Here is a 16,896-nt window from a genome sequence, read left to right on the forward strand (position 1 = left end):
GCAGCCACGCCTCCACCCAGTCAGAACACAGCCCCACCGGCAGTTGGAAGGAACAGCCAGACCACGCATTGCTCCCGGAAGCAGCAGGAGGAAAACTCCGGCCTGATGATGACGGATGGGATTTCGTCGAAACGTCGCCACAACTTTCTGAAGATGAAAGGAACGCGGGAAGAAACCCGAGACTCTAGATCTACATATATATATATATATATATATATATATATATATATATATATATATATATATATATATATGTATATATATATATATATATATGTATGTATGTATGTATGTATGTATGTATGTATGTATTGTTGTTAGCTGCGAAGTCGTGTCCGACCCATCACGACCCCATGGACAACATTCCTCCAGGCCTTCCTGTCCTCTACCATCTTCTGGAGTCCATTTAAGCTCACGCCTACTGCTTCAGTGACTCCATCCAGCCACCTCATTCTCTGTCGTCCCCTTCTTCTCTTGCCCTCAACCTTTCCCAGCATTAGGCTCTTCTCCAGTGAGTCCTTCCTCCTCATTAGGTGGCCAAAGTATTTGAGTTTTAGCTTCAGGATCAGGGTTGATCTCATCTAGGACTGACCGGTTTGATTGCCTTGCAGTCCAAGGGACTCGCAGGAGTCTTCTCCAGCACCATAGTTCAAAGGCTTCAATTTTTTGGCGTTCAACCTTTCTTATGGTCCAGCTTTCACTGCCATACATTGCAACTGGGAAGACCATAGCCTTGACTACACGCACTTTTGTTGACAGGGTGATGTCTCTGCTTTTTAGTGTGCTGTCTAGAATTGCCATGGCTTTCCTCCTGAGGAGCAAGCGTCTTTTAATTTCTTGGCTGCAGTCCCCATCTGCAGTGATCTTGGAACCCAGGAAAATAAAATATCACTACCTCCATTTCTTCCCCATCTATGTATATATGTATGTATATATGTATGTGTGTGGACAGATAGATAGATAGATAAGATAGATAGATAGATAGAGGCCTTATATATATATATATGCATATAGATGCATATATATGCATATGCATATATATATATATATATATATATATATATATATACACACACACACACACACACACACACACACACACACACATATATATATATATACACACATGTATGTGTGTATGTGTGTGTGTGTGTGTGTGTGTGTTAAAATGCAAGGCAGTGAAAAGCAAGAATAAAATAATTTAAATTTAAAAAGTATGGTTTTAACCCAGGGCGGACGCGTCACATGGAAGCCACGCCCATCCCGGCAATGGCAAAACAGTCCCGATACGTTGCGCGACGTCACGAGTTTGACATGTCTGTGGTAGGAATAAAACATCTTCCTCTAAACTGGATATCTAGCTACAGTACTTGGGGTTTTTTTTTAGTTGCATGCAAAACTTTGGTTAAATGGAGGAGAGGAGACTGACAATACCTAAATCTTGGCAACTTTAAAGACTTGTGAACTTGTATGGCTGGCAGGGGAATTCTGGGAGTTGAAGTCCACAAGTCTTACAAGTTACCAAGGTTGGACTTGCCTGATTTAAACCATTCCGGGTGACCCTTTTTAACCATCAAGGTTTTACTCAGACTAAACATGCCCTGGTTTTAGGACTGCCTGACTGCAAGCAGAACCGCCCCATTTAAAGCATCTTATATTCCAAATCATGCAGCATGTCCTAAAATGGGTCCTTCTGGTCGTTATCAGGAGAACCCTCAAAGTTGTAGCTCTGACGTTGGGTGGGTGGGTGGGGGAGGGGCTCAAGATGAGGCATTCCCAAGGAGAGAAAAGAGGACAGGGCTGAGGGAAAGTAGTCCCCAACTTCTTACTTTTTAGGTCTGGAAAGAAGCCCAAGCTGAGTTCTACACCAGGGCTTTTCAACCACCAGGGTACCACCTGTGGTACATTGGCATCTGGCAGGTGGTACGCGGCCATCCTAGAAAAGTGGTAGCGGGGGAGGGGAATGAGCTGAATCGGTGGCAGCACCGCACAAGCCTGAGCGAGAGATGGCTGGAGCTGCAGGGCTGACAGGGCTCAGTGGAAGCGCCAGGATCAGCGCTTCTTCGGGGCTGTCAGGGCTCAGCGGAAGCGCCAGGATCAGCACCAGGCTCCAGCTAGAGCTCAGCGCTGATCCTGGCCCCTCTGAGCCCAGAAGAAGCGCCCATCAGCTGGAATGTTGCAGCATCTCCAGGGTCTTGTGATTTACATTCAGATGCTTGGCAACTGATTCATATTTATGACGGTCAGTGTCCCAGGGTCATATGAAGTGACCAAAACCTGCTGCAACCACCCAGCAGATGGGGGGAATAAAAACCAAACACCCCACCCCCACCCCACCCCCGCTGCCAATCCTCAACAGAAATGCTCACAACAATGAAAACCTTGGACAGGAGGAAGAGCACCTACGGGCGGACGGGCAGGTGTCTTGCTCGGCTGTGGCTTGGGGGGCACTTTTTTCAGTGCCATTGTAACTTCGAACAGTCACTAAGCGAACTGTTGTAAGTCGAGGACTCCCTGTACTTCATCACTTTTTTCCTTTTTGGGGGGGGTCATCAAGTTTTTGACACCTTGCTAGGCGACTGGATGTCGCCACATCCTAAAAGTGGCACAATGGGTGAAAAGGTTGAGAAGCCCTGTTCTACACTATTCTAGACAGAAGCCCACTGAGCTGGACCCAGAGAGGAAAGGAGAGGAGAAAAAAGAGGGAAAGGAAAACAGACAAAAGAAGAATTCCGCCGCTTACCTCCCCCCCCTTGAGATCCCTGGCTAGCGGTCTCTTCTCATCTCCTAGCTGCCAACTATGGCAGCAAGTGGAATTCGTATCTTACAGCTGTTTCAGGCTCCCCATCCCCCACCCCAAATTTCCCACCTTTTGGCAACTTACTGATCTGTTCTTCAATCGCATGGACAAGATGGATATCGTACTGGGTCACCAGCGTGATGGCAATTCCGTGCCGACCTGTTAAAAGAAAGGCCACGGAAGAGCAGTGGGCACAGACGGTCCTTCCCATCTTTCCCGAGAAAGCCGGTTCTGGATGGTACACCTAGTTCCCTGACTAAGCGGCGCAGTCAACATTATTCCGATCTTAATTACCAGAATTAAACTGCTCGGGGGCCTTTTTGAACTCAGAAATGAAACGCAGGTATCCTCACTTAACCATTTGAAGTTACAATGGGTTTCCCCAGAGCTAATTACAACCCTTTTTCCAAGTTACGATGGCCCCGCTGTTCCGTCCCAGCCTATGTGAGTCCTTGTTAACTCACAAGGACAAACCCCTCTTTTAACAAGTAGGCTGGAGATGCAGGAAAAACAAACCCCTTTTATTATTTACAGACCTGCAAAATGTCCCAAAAGCAAAGGCAAACAAAACAGGATGCAAACGGAGAATTGTCCAAAGGTAAACAGAACACGATTCAGAGAATTGTTCACAGGCAATGCAAACAGAAAATGACTCCATGAAACTTGAGTCCTTTGCAAACGGCTGCCTTCAGCAACCAGCACCGCAAACACCTTCCCTTTTTATTATGCAGCCCCAAGGCGTGGCTTCTCAATGTCTTCTCCTCTGCTCTTGGAGCCGCCCCATTGCCTCCCTCTGTCCTACTCTTGTTGCCTGTCGGCGTTTGCAAGCGTTTATGATGTCTTCCAGCTGTGAGTCCTCAGAGTCTGACTCAGCTTCCCAGCACAGCTGGGTCTCAGCCTGAGCACGAGTGGAGAGGCCAGGCTCTTTATCAGATTGTAAGTCCTGGAGCTCATCAGAGCCTTCCTCCGAGACCGATGGCTCTCCAGGGCCCTCCTCCTCCTCCTCCGATTCCCTAGACTCAGCTGCTGGGTCCACTGACTGGTATGGAATCACAACAACTGCAACCTCCCTGCCCCTGGTAATGTGACCACATCTGGGTGCTTGTCAACCAGCTCACATTTAGGGCTATTTTGCAGCATCCTACAATCACGTGGCTGCAATTTTTGACTTTTTTCCCAGTCTACTGCAACCCCCCCCTCCCCGCCCATTGTTGACAACAACCTTCGCTTAACAACCACGGGGCTTGCTTAGCAACTGATGCAAAAAGGTCATCAAACTGGGCGCGGTCATGCGGCGACCTGCTTAACGACCAGGACTTGCCATGATAATTCTAGGTTCAATTAAGTTGAGGACCACCTATAAAGAGCCTTGAGGTGATGAGTGCAAAAAATAAGCATGTCGGCACATGGAAAACTTCCAGTGAGAAGAAAATTCCAGCACAACTTCCAGAATAAACAGCACCCACTTCCTTGGGCAAGGATGGATCCAATGCCCAAACAGTGGGGGATCCCAGAGAAAGGCCTCTTTCTAAAGGCTGGTTCAAATGTCAATCAAAGTGGGCTCTGAAGTCACAGAGTGCAGAACCCTTAAGGCAGGGGTAAGCAACCTTGGCTCTTTTATGACTCGTGGACTTCAACTCCCAGAATTCCTCAGCCAGCATGGCTCAGCATGGAAACCTCTCCCTTTCCCCTCAGCATGGCTGGCTCAGGAATTCTGGGAGTTGAAGTCCACGAGTCATAAAAGAGCCATGGTTGCCTACCCCCACCTTAAGTATTCCTGTTGCTTCCAAAGAGAACAAATCAGACAGACAGTGGATCTGAAACAATGAAGAGAATCCCCCTTACCAGCTCGGGCTGTTCGGCCCACCCTGTGGATGTAGATTTTGGGGAGTCCAGGCGTGTTGTGATTGATGACTACTTGGACAGTGGGAATGTCGAGCCCCCTAAATCCAAAAGAAATTGAACACAGAGAAGATGGTTAAGCTTGGCATTCTATCTAATCTGGGACACACACACACCCCTTTTCCGGACCTATTTTAGCTCCGGAGAGGCTTCACTCACCTGGCAGCTACGTCAGTAGCTATTAAGATCTTAAAGACACTTGATTTGAATTTTGCCAGCGCTGCAAAACGTTGTTTCTGACCCCCCAAAAAAGAGAGAAGGAAAAAAGAACTGTCAACTCTAAAACGAAATTAGCTGAAACCCTTCCCTTCAGAATTGGGAAGGGGGGAATGAGTGTTTTATCTTAGACATAACAATAAATTGTTCTGTGGGAACCAAGGTCATTGCTAACTGCATTTTGGCGGACTGTAACTTTCGTTAGAAAGTCCTCGCAAGTAGTTAATTGGGGAATGTGATTTATGAGATACTACTGGGGTGGGAAGTTTTAACTTTGTAACTTCGTAACCTGGGGGGGGGGGGGATGTTTCAGTCTTGGGTTCACATTTGAACGTGCCGATATTATGTAGCCAAATAAATATGTTCTTTAAGTAAACTTTTTTTGGCCTTGGAGTTCTTTTTGCTGGTCTCATCTATCGCAGACATGTCAAACACAAGGCCCGGGGGCTGGATCCGGCCCACGAAGTAGTTTCATGCGGCCCGTGAAGCCATCCTGGAAACAGTGAGGGAACGGCCCCCACTGCCTTGGCCCTGGCCCAGAGACCCTCCTCCTGCCAGAGACCCTCAGATCTGTCCCACTCCTGCCCAGGCCCCCATAGGCACCCTTGATGCCAACGATGTAGAGCTGGCCACGCCCACCCAGTAGGCCATACACACTCTAGCCACACCCACCCAGTAGGCCACGCCCACCCAGGCCATACCCACCCAGCCCCCTGAGGGCAACCGCAATGCTGATGCGGCCCTCAATGAAATTGAGTTTGACACCCCTGATCTATCAGAACCATGACAAGAACATTATTAGAGCAGGAAAACAGTTTTTTTTTTAAATCAAGGTTGCTTTTTTTCTGGCAGCGGCCACTTGCTGGGGATTCGGATGAGAAGAGAGGATTCTGCAGGCCAAAGGATCTGCTTACCTGGGATACTGGGAATTCAACCTGGAACATTTAAAGCTGCTTAATTCGCTGAGCGATGGGTACTCCCTATCTCTGTGCAGAAGCACAAATGGAGATGCAGCTTAGAAACTTCCTTGGGGCGGATGGAAAAAAAGAGGGGTCCGTGGACCTTCTTATGCTCCACGGAGGCTTGGAGCTGGCATTGGTGGAAAAAGATGCTTCGCCCAAACTCCATGGCAAGGAGGCAGCATGGCAGAAGAAGAACTGAGGAATTGGCCTTGAGCACCAATCTTCCATCCTCTGGGCAGCTGTTGGTGGTCACCATTGACTTACCTGTTTCATCATTGAGTGGAGAGCCACGGATGGGAAATTGAACTTCCTGAGCATCATGTTGAGAATTTGGCAGGTCCTAAAAGGGCAGAGCAAGACAGGTGGCATATAAATTTAATAATAAAAAAATAAAATACAATAATAAAATCAAGTCTTGTTACTCTTGGGTGGGCAGGAGCTACAACTCAGCAAACGCTCAGAAACATCATTGCTCTATCCATCTGTTCATCAAAAGGATGTGCCAGCTCCTGACAATGTCAGAAGGCAAGTCTGACTGCTTGGTCTCAATGCAATTCTTTGAAGTCACAAATGATTAAACTTGACGGGTAAGGATCTGCTTGCCAACGTGCCTTGAAAGGCTGACCTCGCACCCGAGATGGGAGAGGCACACGCCCAAACAAGAAGGCTGCATTCACCTTCCCCTGTCTTCTGCTTAAGGAGAAGACAGTGAGAGAGCAAGTTCCAAATGAGGCTCACAATGAGAGCAAGTTCCAAATGAGGCAGGGAGTTTTGTGCCCATAGCAAACTGGAATTCTCACTTGAAAACAACTAGTCTAGGCTCCAATCTTCCTACTTCCTCAGGCATATTAAGCAACAACCCAGCTCTCTGGAGAAAACTCTTTTAAGGCTGGAGAAGTTGGAAGGAAAGAGAAGAAGATGACCAGCAACAAGGGGGATCGATCCAGCTATGGGAGTTGGATTACCAGATAGAAGAGGTTAGGTCTATCTGATAATCATCCGGGAGAAAATTGTATCAATGTGGTGACTAGGAACTATAAAAATCTGATGGAACATCATCCATATCCATCCATCCATCCATCCATCCACCCATCCATCTCAGTTGCATTGTTATAGTGTACCCTTACCACACTAGACTTTAAAACCCTCCACGTGTTCCCAGCAGTGTTGGATTCTGCACAGAAAGACTCGCTTTCTTCAATACTTTCTACAGCAAAATCTGATCACTAATCATTCCAGGAAGTGCTGAAGGAAAGGATATGTTTAGGAGAAAGCCCATCCTACTCAGAGCACACAGGTTATTTTAAGCATGAGAGGTAAGAAAAGAGAAAATGGCACTTTCTCCTGACCAAAACCTCGTACGCTAGAGAAACTATGTCCACCCCAACCGCCTTCTCCTCAATCGTGATTTAAAATAGAGAAGAACACAGAATTTTAAAAAAAAACCAAAACCCTCAAAAATTTTAATTTGAATTGATGGGCAAGTTTTAGCCCGACTGGCACGCTTGCTATTCGGTGTCCTTACGTTAAGACTGAAATACCAGCTCTGGGCCAAAAGAAGAGACCGAAGGAGAGAAGGGGAGAAAGCAGAAATGATGGGAGGCAAAGATGCTTCGGGCGCTGGACAAGCTCACTTGCAAGTGTTGGTGAAGATGATGATAGACCAGTCCTCATGTTCATCTTGGAAAGTTTGCACAAGGTGGACCAAGTAAGCGTCTTTGACCTTCTCAGGCACCAGTAGGTAACGTTGGTCAAGCTGTTCCACTGTCCGTACCCTGGAGGGATTTGGGGGATGGAGAGAAAAAGAAGAAAAGATCTTAAGGCATGGAGTTAAGGCAGGGGTAGGCAAGCTTGGCTCTTTTATGACTCGTGGACTTCAACTGCCAGAATTCCTGAGCCAGTCATGCTGAGGGGAAAGGGAGAGGTTTCCAAGCTGAGCCATGGTGGCTCAGGAATTCTGGGAGTTGAAGCCCACGAGTCATAAAAGAGCCAAGCTTGCCTACCCCTGAGTTAAGGCATAATGTCAAGCCCTTCAAGGGAGGACAGGTCAAGAAATAGACACCAGAAGAAAGACTGGAACTTAATTGTTATAGGCCAGGGGTAGGCAACGTTGGCTCTTTTATGACTCGTGGACTTCAACTCCCAGAATTCCTGAGCCAGTATGGGGGAACTATGGCCCCTTCATGACTTGTGAACTTCAACTCCCAAAATTCCTGAGCCAGCATGGCTCAGCTTGGAAACCTCTCCCTTTCTCCAGTAACACTTTTACTTGGTTCCATGTATCTTTATTTTGTATTGTTTAAATTGCTTTTATGTAATACGATGCACGCCACCTAGAGCAGGGCTTTTCAACCTTTTCACCCATTGTACCACTTTTAGGATATGGCAACATCCGAGTACCACCAGTCGCCTAGCAAGGTGTCAAAAACCTGATGACCCCCCCCCCAAAAAAGGAAAAAAGTGAAGTTACAATGGCACTGAAAAAAGTGCCCCCCAAGCCACAGCCGAGCAAGACAGCTGCCTGCCCACCTGGCGGCAGTTTTCCTCCTGTCCGAGGTTTTCATTGTTGTGAGCATTTCTGTTGAGGATTGGCAGCGGGGGTGGGGTGGGAGTGAGGTGTTTGGTTTTTATTCCCCCCGTCTGCTGGGTGGTTGCAGCAGGTTTTGGTCACTTCACATGACCCTGGGACACTGTGACCATCATAAATATGAATCAGTTGCCAATCATTTGAATGTAAATCACAAGACCCTGGACATGCTGCAACATTCCAGCTGATTGGCGCTTCTTCTGGGCTCAGCAGAAGCGCCAGGATCAGTGCCGAGCTCCAGCTGGAGCCTAACGCTGATCCCGGCGCTTCCACTGAGCCCTCACAGCCCTGCAGCTCCAGCCGTCTCTCGCTCAGGCTTGTGCGGTGCTGCCACCGGTTCAGCTCATTCCCCTCCCCCGCTACCACTTTTCTAGGATGGTTGCGTACCACCTGCCAGGTGCCAATGTACCACAGGTGGTACCCGTACCACTGGTTGGAAAGCCCTGACCTAGACTCCCATGTTGAGCTACAGGCAGTCTCTGTCTTAAAACCATTCATTTAGCGACTATTCAAAGTCACAATGATGACGAAGAAAGTGACTTATGATTGTTTTTCACAGAGGTGATTCTGGCAGCATCCCACATGATCAAAATTCCTACGTTTGGCAACTGGATCGTTTTTATGACAGCTGCAGCGTCCCTGGATCTTGTGATCCCCTTTTGCGACCTCCTAACAAGCAAAGTCTTCAGAGAAGGGCAGGATATAAATGGAATTAAAATAAAAAAATAAAAAAATAAAGTCTAGAGGGAAGCCAGGTTTGCTTTACAACCACGTTACTAACTTAACAACCATGGCAAGAAAGGTCACAAAATGGGGCAAAACTCACTTAACAACTGCCTGGCTTAGCAACCGAGATTTTGGTCGTAAGTCGAGGACTACCTCTTAGAAATAAAATAAAGCAGTCCCATCTGGTCATGTTGCCTATTTGATTCGCCCTGCAAGGCCAACATCTATAGAAGAGACTGGAGAACTTTTAGTCTTTTTCTGGTCTGTCTCCCTCATGTCCCACCCCGTAAGATTCTCCCTTGTGCCCCCACTCCAACAGCTGGTTTCCCAGTAAGGGGAAGCCCAAGAACACGCCCTCCCACTAAGGCCCTCTTCCACAAGAGCAGCTGTACTGCTGGGTGCAGATGTTATTTTACACATTTTCTTAACCTTTCCTGTGACAGCCCCCAGCCTACGCAACATTCACCCCTCAACAATGCAGGCAGCCCCCATTTTGCCGCCATTCCATAAACCCGTTAAAACCAGATTATTTCATTCTGGTTCTGGTTGCCTGGTTCAGGTTTTCTTTGAGGCTAATGTTGCTTTTCACGATTGTTTTTGACCTTGTTTACTTATTGGGGAGAGTATTTCTGTTGATGTTGTATATTGCCCAAAGTCCCTCGGGACTGGAGTGGGTTATAAATACCGCAAAAATAAACAAAATGGATCAATGTTAAAGAAGATCCTGCGTAACTGCTCTGCTCACGTACAGCAATCTGGCCGGGCTGTGGAAAATTCTAGTTTATTGTTTGTTGCAAATGTGGATCCCAAATTGGCCTCTGCTGGTGGAGGCACCTAAAATCCGTGCTTTTACTTCTTCGATCTGTTATAGCGATGCAGGAAATAAAACTCAAGCGCTGGTTTGTTCAGCATTAAAACTGATCCAGGTTTTCCGCAATATCATTCTTAAGCAAAACAGGAGTTCGGAGCAAAAATGAAGCCTCCGCTTTCGATTTTGGGCAGGACTGACGTATCAGCAATCCCGATTTAAACTGAATACTGAAGGTCCCTGTCTGTTTGGTTATTTCCACTGACAGGAAAAAAAAGGGGCATCAATGTGCATGTGCACAGGTAGTCCTCGGCTTACAACCATTTGTTTAGTAACTGTTCAAAGTTACATCACCACTGAAAAAAGGGGACTTGTGACGGTTTTTCAGACTTACAACCAGTTGCAGCAGCTCCATGGTCACATGGTCAAAATTTGGGTGCTTGGCAAGTGACATGTATTTATAACTGTTGCAGTGTCCCTGTGGGGCCACGTGATCCCCTTTTGGGACCTTCCGTCAAGCAAGAGTCAATGGGGAAGCCAGATTCACTTAACAACCGTGTTTACTAACTGCAGTGATTCGCTTAAAAACTGTGGCAACACAGATCATAAAATGGGGCAAAACTCGCTTAAGAACTGTCTCGCTTAGCAACAGAAATTTTGGGCTCAATTGTAGCCATAGGTCTAGGACGGGGGTAGGCAACCTTGGCTCTTTTATGACTCTTGGACTTCAACCGCCAGAATTCCTGAGCCAGCATGGGGGAACTATGGCCCCTTCATGACTCGTGGACTTCAACTCCCAGAATTCCTGAGCCAGCATGGCTCAGCTTGGAAACCTCTCCCTTTCCCCTCAGCACGGCGGGCTGAGGAATTCTGGGAGTTGAAGTCCATGAGTCATAAAAAAGAGCCAAGGTTGCCTACCCCTGGGACAGAACTATCTGTATTTTTGGCACCAGGGATTCAGCTTGTTTACCATAAACTAACCTTCTCTGCAAGACTGACCTAAAATCTTTTAAGGACCATGAGATTGGCCAGCTGTTAGGGACAGGGATTTTGAAAGCACCAGTCAACAATCAAATTATAAACACTTATTTAAGCCTGGTCAGAGTCCATCAGAAATACAGCCTTCATTAGGAAGTCAAGAGAGTCAAGTCATTACGCCGGAATTCATTCCAAAGCGTTCATTAAGCAGAAGTGGGGAGTAAAGAAGAAACTTAATTAAATGTATGGGATCAATTGGCTGAGGAAGATTAAGGCGGAAATTGTTGCTTGAATGAGATGTTTAAATAGGCTTATAAGAAATCATTTGTACATAGCTTTTTAGCAACTGGACGAATCGTCCCTTCACTTCCATTACATTTCATTCAAAACAGTGTTATTAACCTATATTTATTCTACTCTGAATTGAGAGTGACACCCCCTCCCCCCAGGGAGCAGTTTGACAATCACTCGGTTTATGATCACTTTCTGGGCTCTATCTACGCCAGTTTGGTGTAGTGGTGAAGGTGCTGGCTGAGAAACCAGGAGATGGTGAGTTCTAGTCCCCACCCCCTTTTAGGCATGAAATTTTGAGTCAGCCACTCTCTTTCAGCCCAACCCATCCCACAGGGTGGTTGTTGTGGGGAAAAGACAAGAAGGAGTATTAAGAATGCTCACTGCCTTAAGTAATTTATAAAGAAAAAAAAGGGAGATAATCTATTAATCTCTCCGTCCATCCATCCAAATTAGGCAGCACCCATCTTGCTAACCAATTTGACTAAAGTCTCCTTACTCCTTGTCTGATACTGCAAGATAGAAGGATATTTACACAAATAAGAATAGAATAGAATAGAATAGAATAGAATAGAATAGAATAGAATAGAATAGAATAGAATAGGAGTAGAGTAGAGTAGAGTAGAGAAGGGATGCGGTGGCTCAGTGGGTTAGGACGCTGAGCTTGTCGATCGGAAGGTCGGCAGTTTGGCGGGTCGAATCCCGAGTGCCGCATAACAGAGTGAGCGCCTGTTACTCGTCCCAGCTTCTGCCAACCTAGCAGTTCGAAAGCACGTAAAAATGCAAGTAGAAAAATAGGGACCACTCCGGTGGGAAGGTAACAGCGTTCCGTGCACCTTTGGTGTCTAGTCATGCCGGCCACATGACCATGGAGACGTCCTCGGACAAGCGCTGGCTCTTCGGCTTTGAAACGGAGATGAGCACCGGCCCCTAGAGTCGGAAACGACTAGCACGCATGTGCGGGGGAACCTTTACCTTTACCTTTAGAGTAGAGTAGAGTAGAGTAGAGTAGAGTAGAGTAGAGAAGAGTAGAGTAGAGTAGAATAGAATAGAAGCTGGAAAGGACCTTGCAGGTCTTCTAGTCCAGCCCCCTGCTCAAGCAGGAGGACCCATACCATCTCAGACAAGTGAATGTCCAGTCTCTTCTTAAAAACCTCCAGTGATGGAGCTCCCATGATCTCTGGTGGCAAAGCTGTTCCACTGGTTAATTGTCCTCACTGTCAGAAAGTTTCTCCTTAATTCCAGGTTGCTTCTCTCTCTTTGGTCAGTTTCCAACCATTGTTTCTCGCCCTTCCCTCTGGTGCTCTGGTGAACAACCTGGCCCCCTCTGCCTTGTGGCAGCCCCTCAGATACTGGAACACTGCTATCATGTCTCCCTTATTTCTTCTTTTCTTTAGACTGGCCAAACCCAAGTCCCGCAGCCATTCTTTGTATGTTTTAGTCTCCAGGCCTTGGATCATCTTAGTTGCTCTTCTCTGAATTTTTCCCAAACTCTCAACATCTTTTTTGTGATATGGTATTTTGCAGGTGTGGAAGAGAAAAGAGCAGGATCAAAGACCATGTAATTCTTTGATCTCTTAGGAAGGCGTTAGGAGAATCCTGTCCTTGGGGACCATGCAAAACAGGTCACTTTCCTTCACTGTTTTGCCAGCATGCCATGGTTCCTAATGGAGATGGGCACTGACAGGAAGCGGGCGGGTTCAAGGCTTCTCCTGAAAGTGCCAGGAAGGTGTCTGATGTGAATCCTCAGACAACAGCTATGATCTAGATCAGAGGTCCCCAACCTTGGCAACTTTAAGACTTGTGGACTTCAACTCTCTGAATTCCTCAGGCAGCCAAGCTGGCTGAGGAATTCTGGGAGTTGGTCCACAAGTCTTAAAGTTGCCATGGTTGGAGCCCCCCAATCTAGATGGCTAGATGGGCCAATTGCACAATTTAGGACATGAACTGTTTTCTTCTACAGCTAGCCTCAATTTACGACCACAATTAAGCCCAAATTTTCCACTGCCAAGTAAGACAGTTGTTAAGTGAATTTTGCCCCATGGTATGACTGTTTCGGACACAGTTGTTAAAGTCAATCACGGCAGGTGTTGTGTTAGGAATACGATTGTTAATTGACCTTGACTTTGCTTGTCAGAAGGTCGCAAAAGGGGATCCCATCACCCTGGAAGACTGCAGCCGTCATAAATATGAATCGGTTGCCGAGTGTCTGAATTCCGATATGTAACCATGGGGATGCTGCAACTTTCGTTAAGAGTGAAAAATGGTGGTAATGTCACTGTTTTTAGCGCTGTTGCAACTTTGAACAGTCATTAAACGGATGGGTGTAAGTCGAGGATGACCTGTGCTAAAAAAAAACCTAACTACCTAACAATGAATTTCATTCTAGTTTCATTCTGACAGTGGGAGGAAAAACACCATTTCTACAGCACACAGTTCTGTAAGCCTCTCTCACTTCTTCCTCCCCCTCCCGCCGAGCCCCAAATTCTTTCCCCATTAAAAGATACCCCCCCCAAAAAAAGCCAAACTCACTCAGATGTCGATTCCCAGAAGAACGGCTTGTTCATGGCGATCTTCTTGAGCTCATTCAGGGTATCTGTCAGGGTGGCACTGAAGAGCATCGTCTGCCTGTCAGCTGGAACTGCAGCCAGGATGACTTGCAAGTCTTTGGTAAAGTCGGTGCAGCCTTGTTCTAGCAACCGGTCGGCTTCGTCTAGGACCTAAGCCAGAACCAAAAAGGAGAAAGGAAAAGGCTGCAGCTGAACCACCAAAAACCTAATAAGGATCAGACCAAAGGGTAAAGTCAATCCTGAAAGGCAGCCTGGGAATGGACCATGTTCCCACTGGGGAAATACCAACATCAGGGTAAGATCTGTGGACTTCAACTCCCAGAATTCCCCAGCCAGCATACTGGCTAGTTCATGCTAGCTGACTTTCAGAACCTTGATACGGTTAGTCCTTGATTTATGGTCCTAATTGAGACAGTCGTAATTCATGTTGCCAACCCAATTTTATGACATTTTTGTGGCGGTAGTTAAAATGCGTCCAGTGTCTGCAATTTGTAGTAATCAGGAAGTAAATAACAGTTTCCGGCAAAGAACATTGTAAATTATGGCCAGGTGTTTGCAGCATCCCAATCACTAAGCACTCAAAATGTGATCAGGGGGTGAGACGGCCATCGGAGGCCAAGCCGTAAGGACCTTTTTGGGGGGATATGTTGTAATGCTGAACGGTTGTTAAATGACTGATCCTAAGTAGAGGAACACCTGTATCTGTTTACTCAGCTCTCTGGTGTCCTAAAAAAACACTTTAACCAATGTGATGGCAGCCTACAAGGTTTAAATCCATTTTTTAAAAACTGACTTAATGATAGTCAGTTTTACGGATTGCATGGTTTTGAAACAAATCCTACTACATGGGGATAAGCTTGGGAAAAAGGAAGGGGAAGAAATAAACCAACCACAAAGTATGTTGGGCAGCTGTGTGGTCATCACAGAATTTAGTATTGGCCATTTTGATCAGAGCAGAGAAGTTGCCGGGTCTTTAGGATTCAGGGGATTGAAGGCTAAAACATGTAAGGAACGGCTGCTGGAATTGGGTATGTCTAGTCTAATGAAGAGAAGGATGAGGGGTGACAGGATAGCAGTCTTCCAGTATTTGAAGGGCTGCCCCAAAGAAGAGGGAGTCAAGCTATTCTCCAAAGCACCTGAAGGCAGGACAAGAAGCAACAGATGGAAACTAACCAAGGGGTGAAGCAACCTAGAACTAAGGAGAAACTTCCTGATAGTGAGAACAATTAACCCGTGGAACGACCTGCCTCCAGAAGTTGTAAATGCTCCAACGCTGGAAGTTTTTAAGAAGAGACTGGACAGCCATTTGCCTCAAATGGTATAGGGTTTCCTGCCTGAGCAGGGTGTTGGACTAGATGACCTCCAAGGTCCCTTCCAACATCATTATTATTATTATTATTATTATTATTATTATTATTATTATTATTATTATTTATTATTATTATTATTATTATAAAAGGAGAAGTCACAGGTAGTCCTTGATTTATGGCCGGTCACTTGGCAACTATTTGAAGTGACAACCAATTTTAAAAATGGGATTTACAACTTGGATCTTAAGTTCCAACAGTCCCGTCCCTGCTTGGTCACATGATCGCACTTCAGGCACTTGGCCCCACATTTATGGCCATCTGCAGCATCCCATGGTCACAAGACTGTCTTTTACAACAATTTTGCCGGATTCTGTTTTGCTGTTTTTTTGGTGTGTTTTTTTTTGCAAAATGAGACCTGTAGCAAGTCCTTAATTGGCTTAACAAACTGGCATGTTTGCTTCACAACTGGTGCAAAATCAGGTTGGTCATGTAACCAATCTCTTTTACAACCATGACGACCTACAGCCATAATGGGCAGGCTCCATTACAGTCATAACCCGAGGAGTACTATACTTATGACTGAAGCTCTCCAATTTGTCTAATGGTAGTACAAATTATTCTCTGCAACCTTTTTCTCCCCAGAACCCTTTTTTCTAAGTTAAGGCTATAGGCCAGTGTTTCTCAACCATGGCAACTTTAAGATGTGTGGACTGCAACTCCCAGAATTCCCCAGCCAGCCAGCCATGCTGAAGCTCCTTCCATTAGACTAGTGTTTCTCAACTTTAGTAACTTTAAGATAGGTGGACCTGACCTATGCTGGCTGGGGAATTCTGGGAACTGAAGTCCACACAACTTAAAGCTGCCATGGTTGAGAAACATTGCTCTATCCAAAATGGCTTACCAAGAACTTGATGTTTCGAAGACTGAAAGTATTGGAACTCCGTAGGTGATCAGCCAGGCGGCCGGGGGTAGCAATGACCACATGGGGCTTCCGAGACAGCTCCAGAGCTTGAGAGACCATATCTGAAAGTCCATCAAGGAAGAAAATCTTAGCACAAGAGATAGGGTCCAAAGGGCTATGCGTTCCATTCCATGAAGCGGTCCAATAAATATTTTCTGCAGCTTCACAGGGCATAAGATAGCTTGTTTAAAACATTTTATGAAACTTTTATGGATATAAAATGTTTTACAGATGGCGCTTGCCTCCAGCAAGATTGGGAAAAAGGTTTAAAAATATGTCAGATAGATGTTGGAAATGTAAATGTAAGTCAGGTACTTATTATCATGTATGGTGGACACGTGTTGAAGCAAAGAGGTACTGGAAAAAAATACATACTTGGCGAGAAAAGATGTTGGGAAAATATGTAGATTTTAAACCGGAACTTTTTTTATTGGGTATCATGCCAGAAAAAATTGATAAACAAAGTATATATTTGATTTTACATGTGATAACAGCGGCAAGAATCATATTTGCACAATATCGGAAAAAGGAAGAATTGCCATCAGAGGAAGAAATAATTAAAAAAATATTAGATTGTGCAGAAATGGACAGACTTACTATGAGGTTGAAAGAAAAAGAAGAAACAGAATACTATCAGGCTTGGGACTTGTTTTATCAATGGCTGGAGAAAAGAATAAAGGGTTAGGAATTAAATTTATATTAGCGAACGATAAACTCAGACAACACGTGGTTAAGTACTATCAAATTGTATGGAAGAAATTAATAAAAATTTTACCAGAAAAAAG

The 16,896-nt window shown here is 45.7% G+C and overlaps 1 protein-coding gene across 2 annotated transcripts in view; it reads right to left on the reverse strand.

Moving 5' to 3' along the window:
- DDX49 (DEAD-box helicase 49) overlaps positions 1-16,896 on the reverse strand; it is a 28,841-nt gene that overhangs the window by 5,108 nt on the left and 6,837 nt on the right. For both annotated transcript variants that reach the window (XM_083363951.1, XM_083363952.1), the window contains exons 4-10: positions 16,052-16,173; positions 13,803-13,990; positions 7,515-7,655; positions 6,145-6,220; positions 4,862-4,938; positions 4,646-4,743; positions 2,885-2,959 (exon numbers count right to left, since the gene is read on the reverse strand). In XM_083363951.1, coding sequence (XP_083220077.1) covers positions 2,885-2,959; positions 4,646-4,743; positions 4,862-4,938; positions 6,145-6,220; positions 7,515-7,655; positions 13,803-13,990; positions 16,052-16,173 — 777 coding nt within the window. The remainder of the gene's footprint in view (positions 1-2,884; positions 2,960-4,645; positions 4,744-4,861; positions 4,939-6,144; positions 6,221-7,514; positions 7,656-13,802; positions 13,991-16,051; positions 16,174-16,896) is intronic.

The sequence above is a fragment of the Vipera ursinii genome, assembly GCF_947247035.1.
Source record: "Vipera ursinii genome assembly, chromosome: 1".
Taxonomy (NCBI): Eukaryota; Metazoa; Chordata; class Lepidosauria; order Squamata; family Viperidae; genus Vipera; species Vipera ursinii.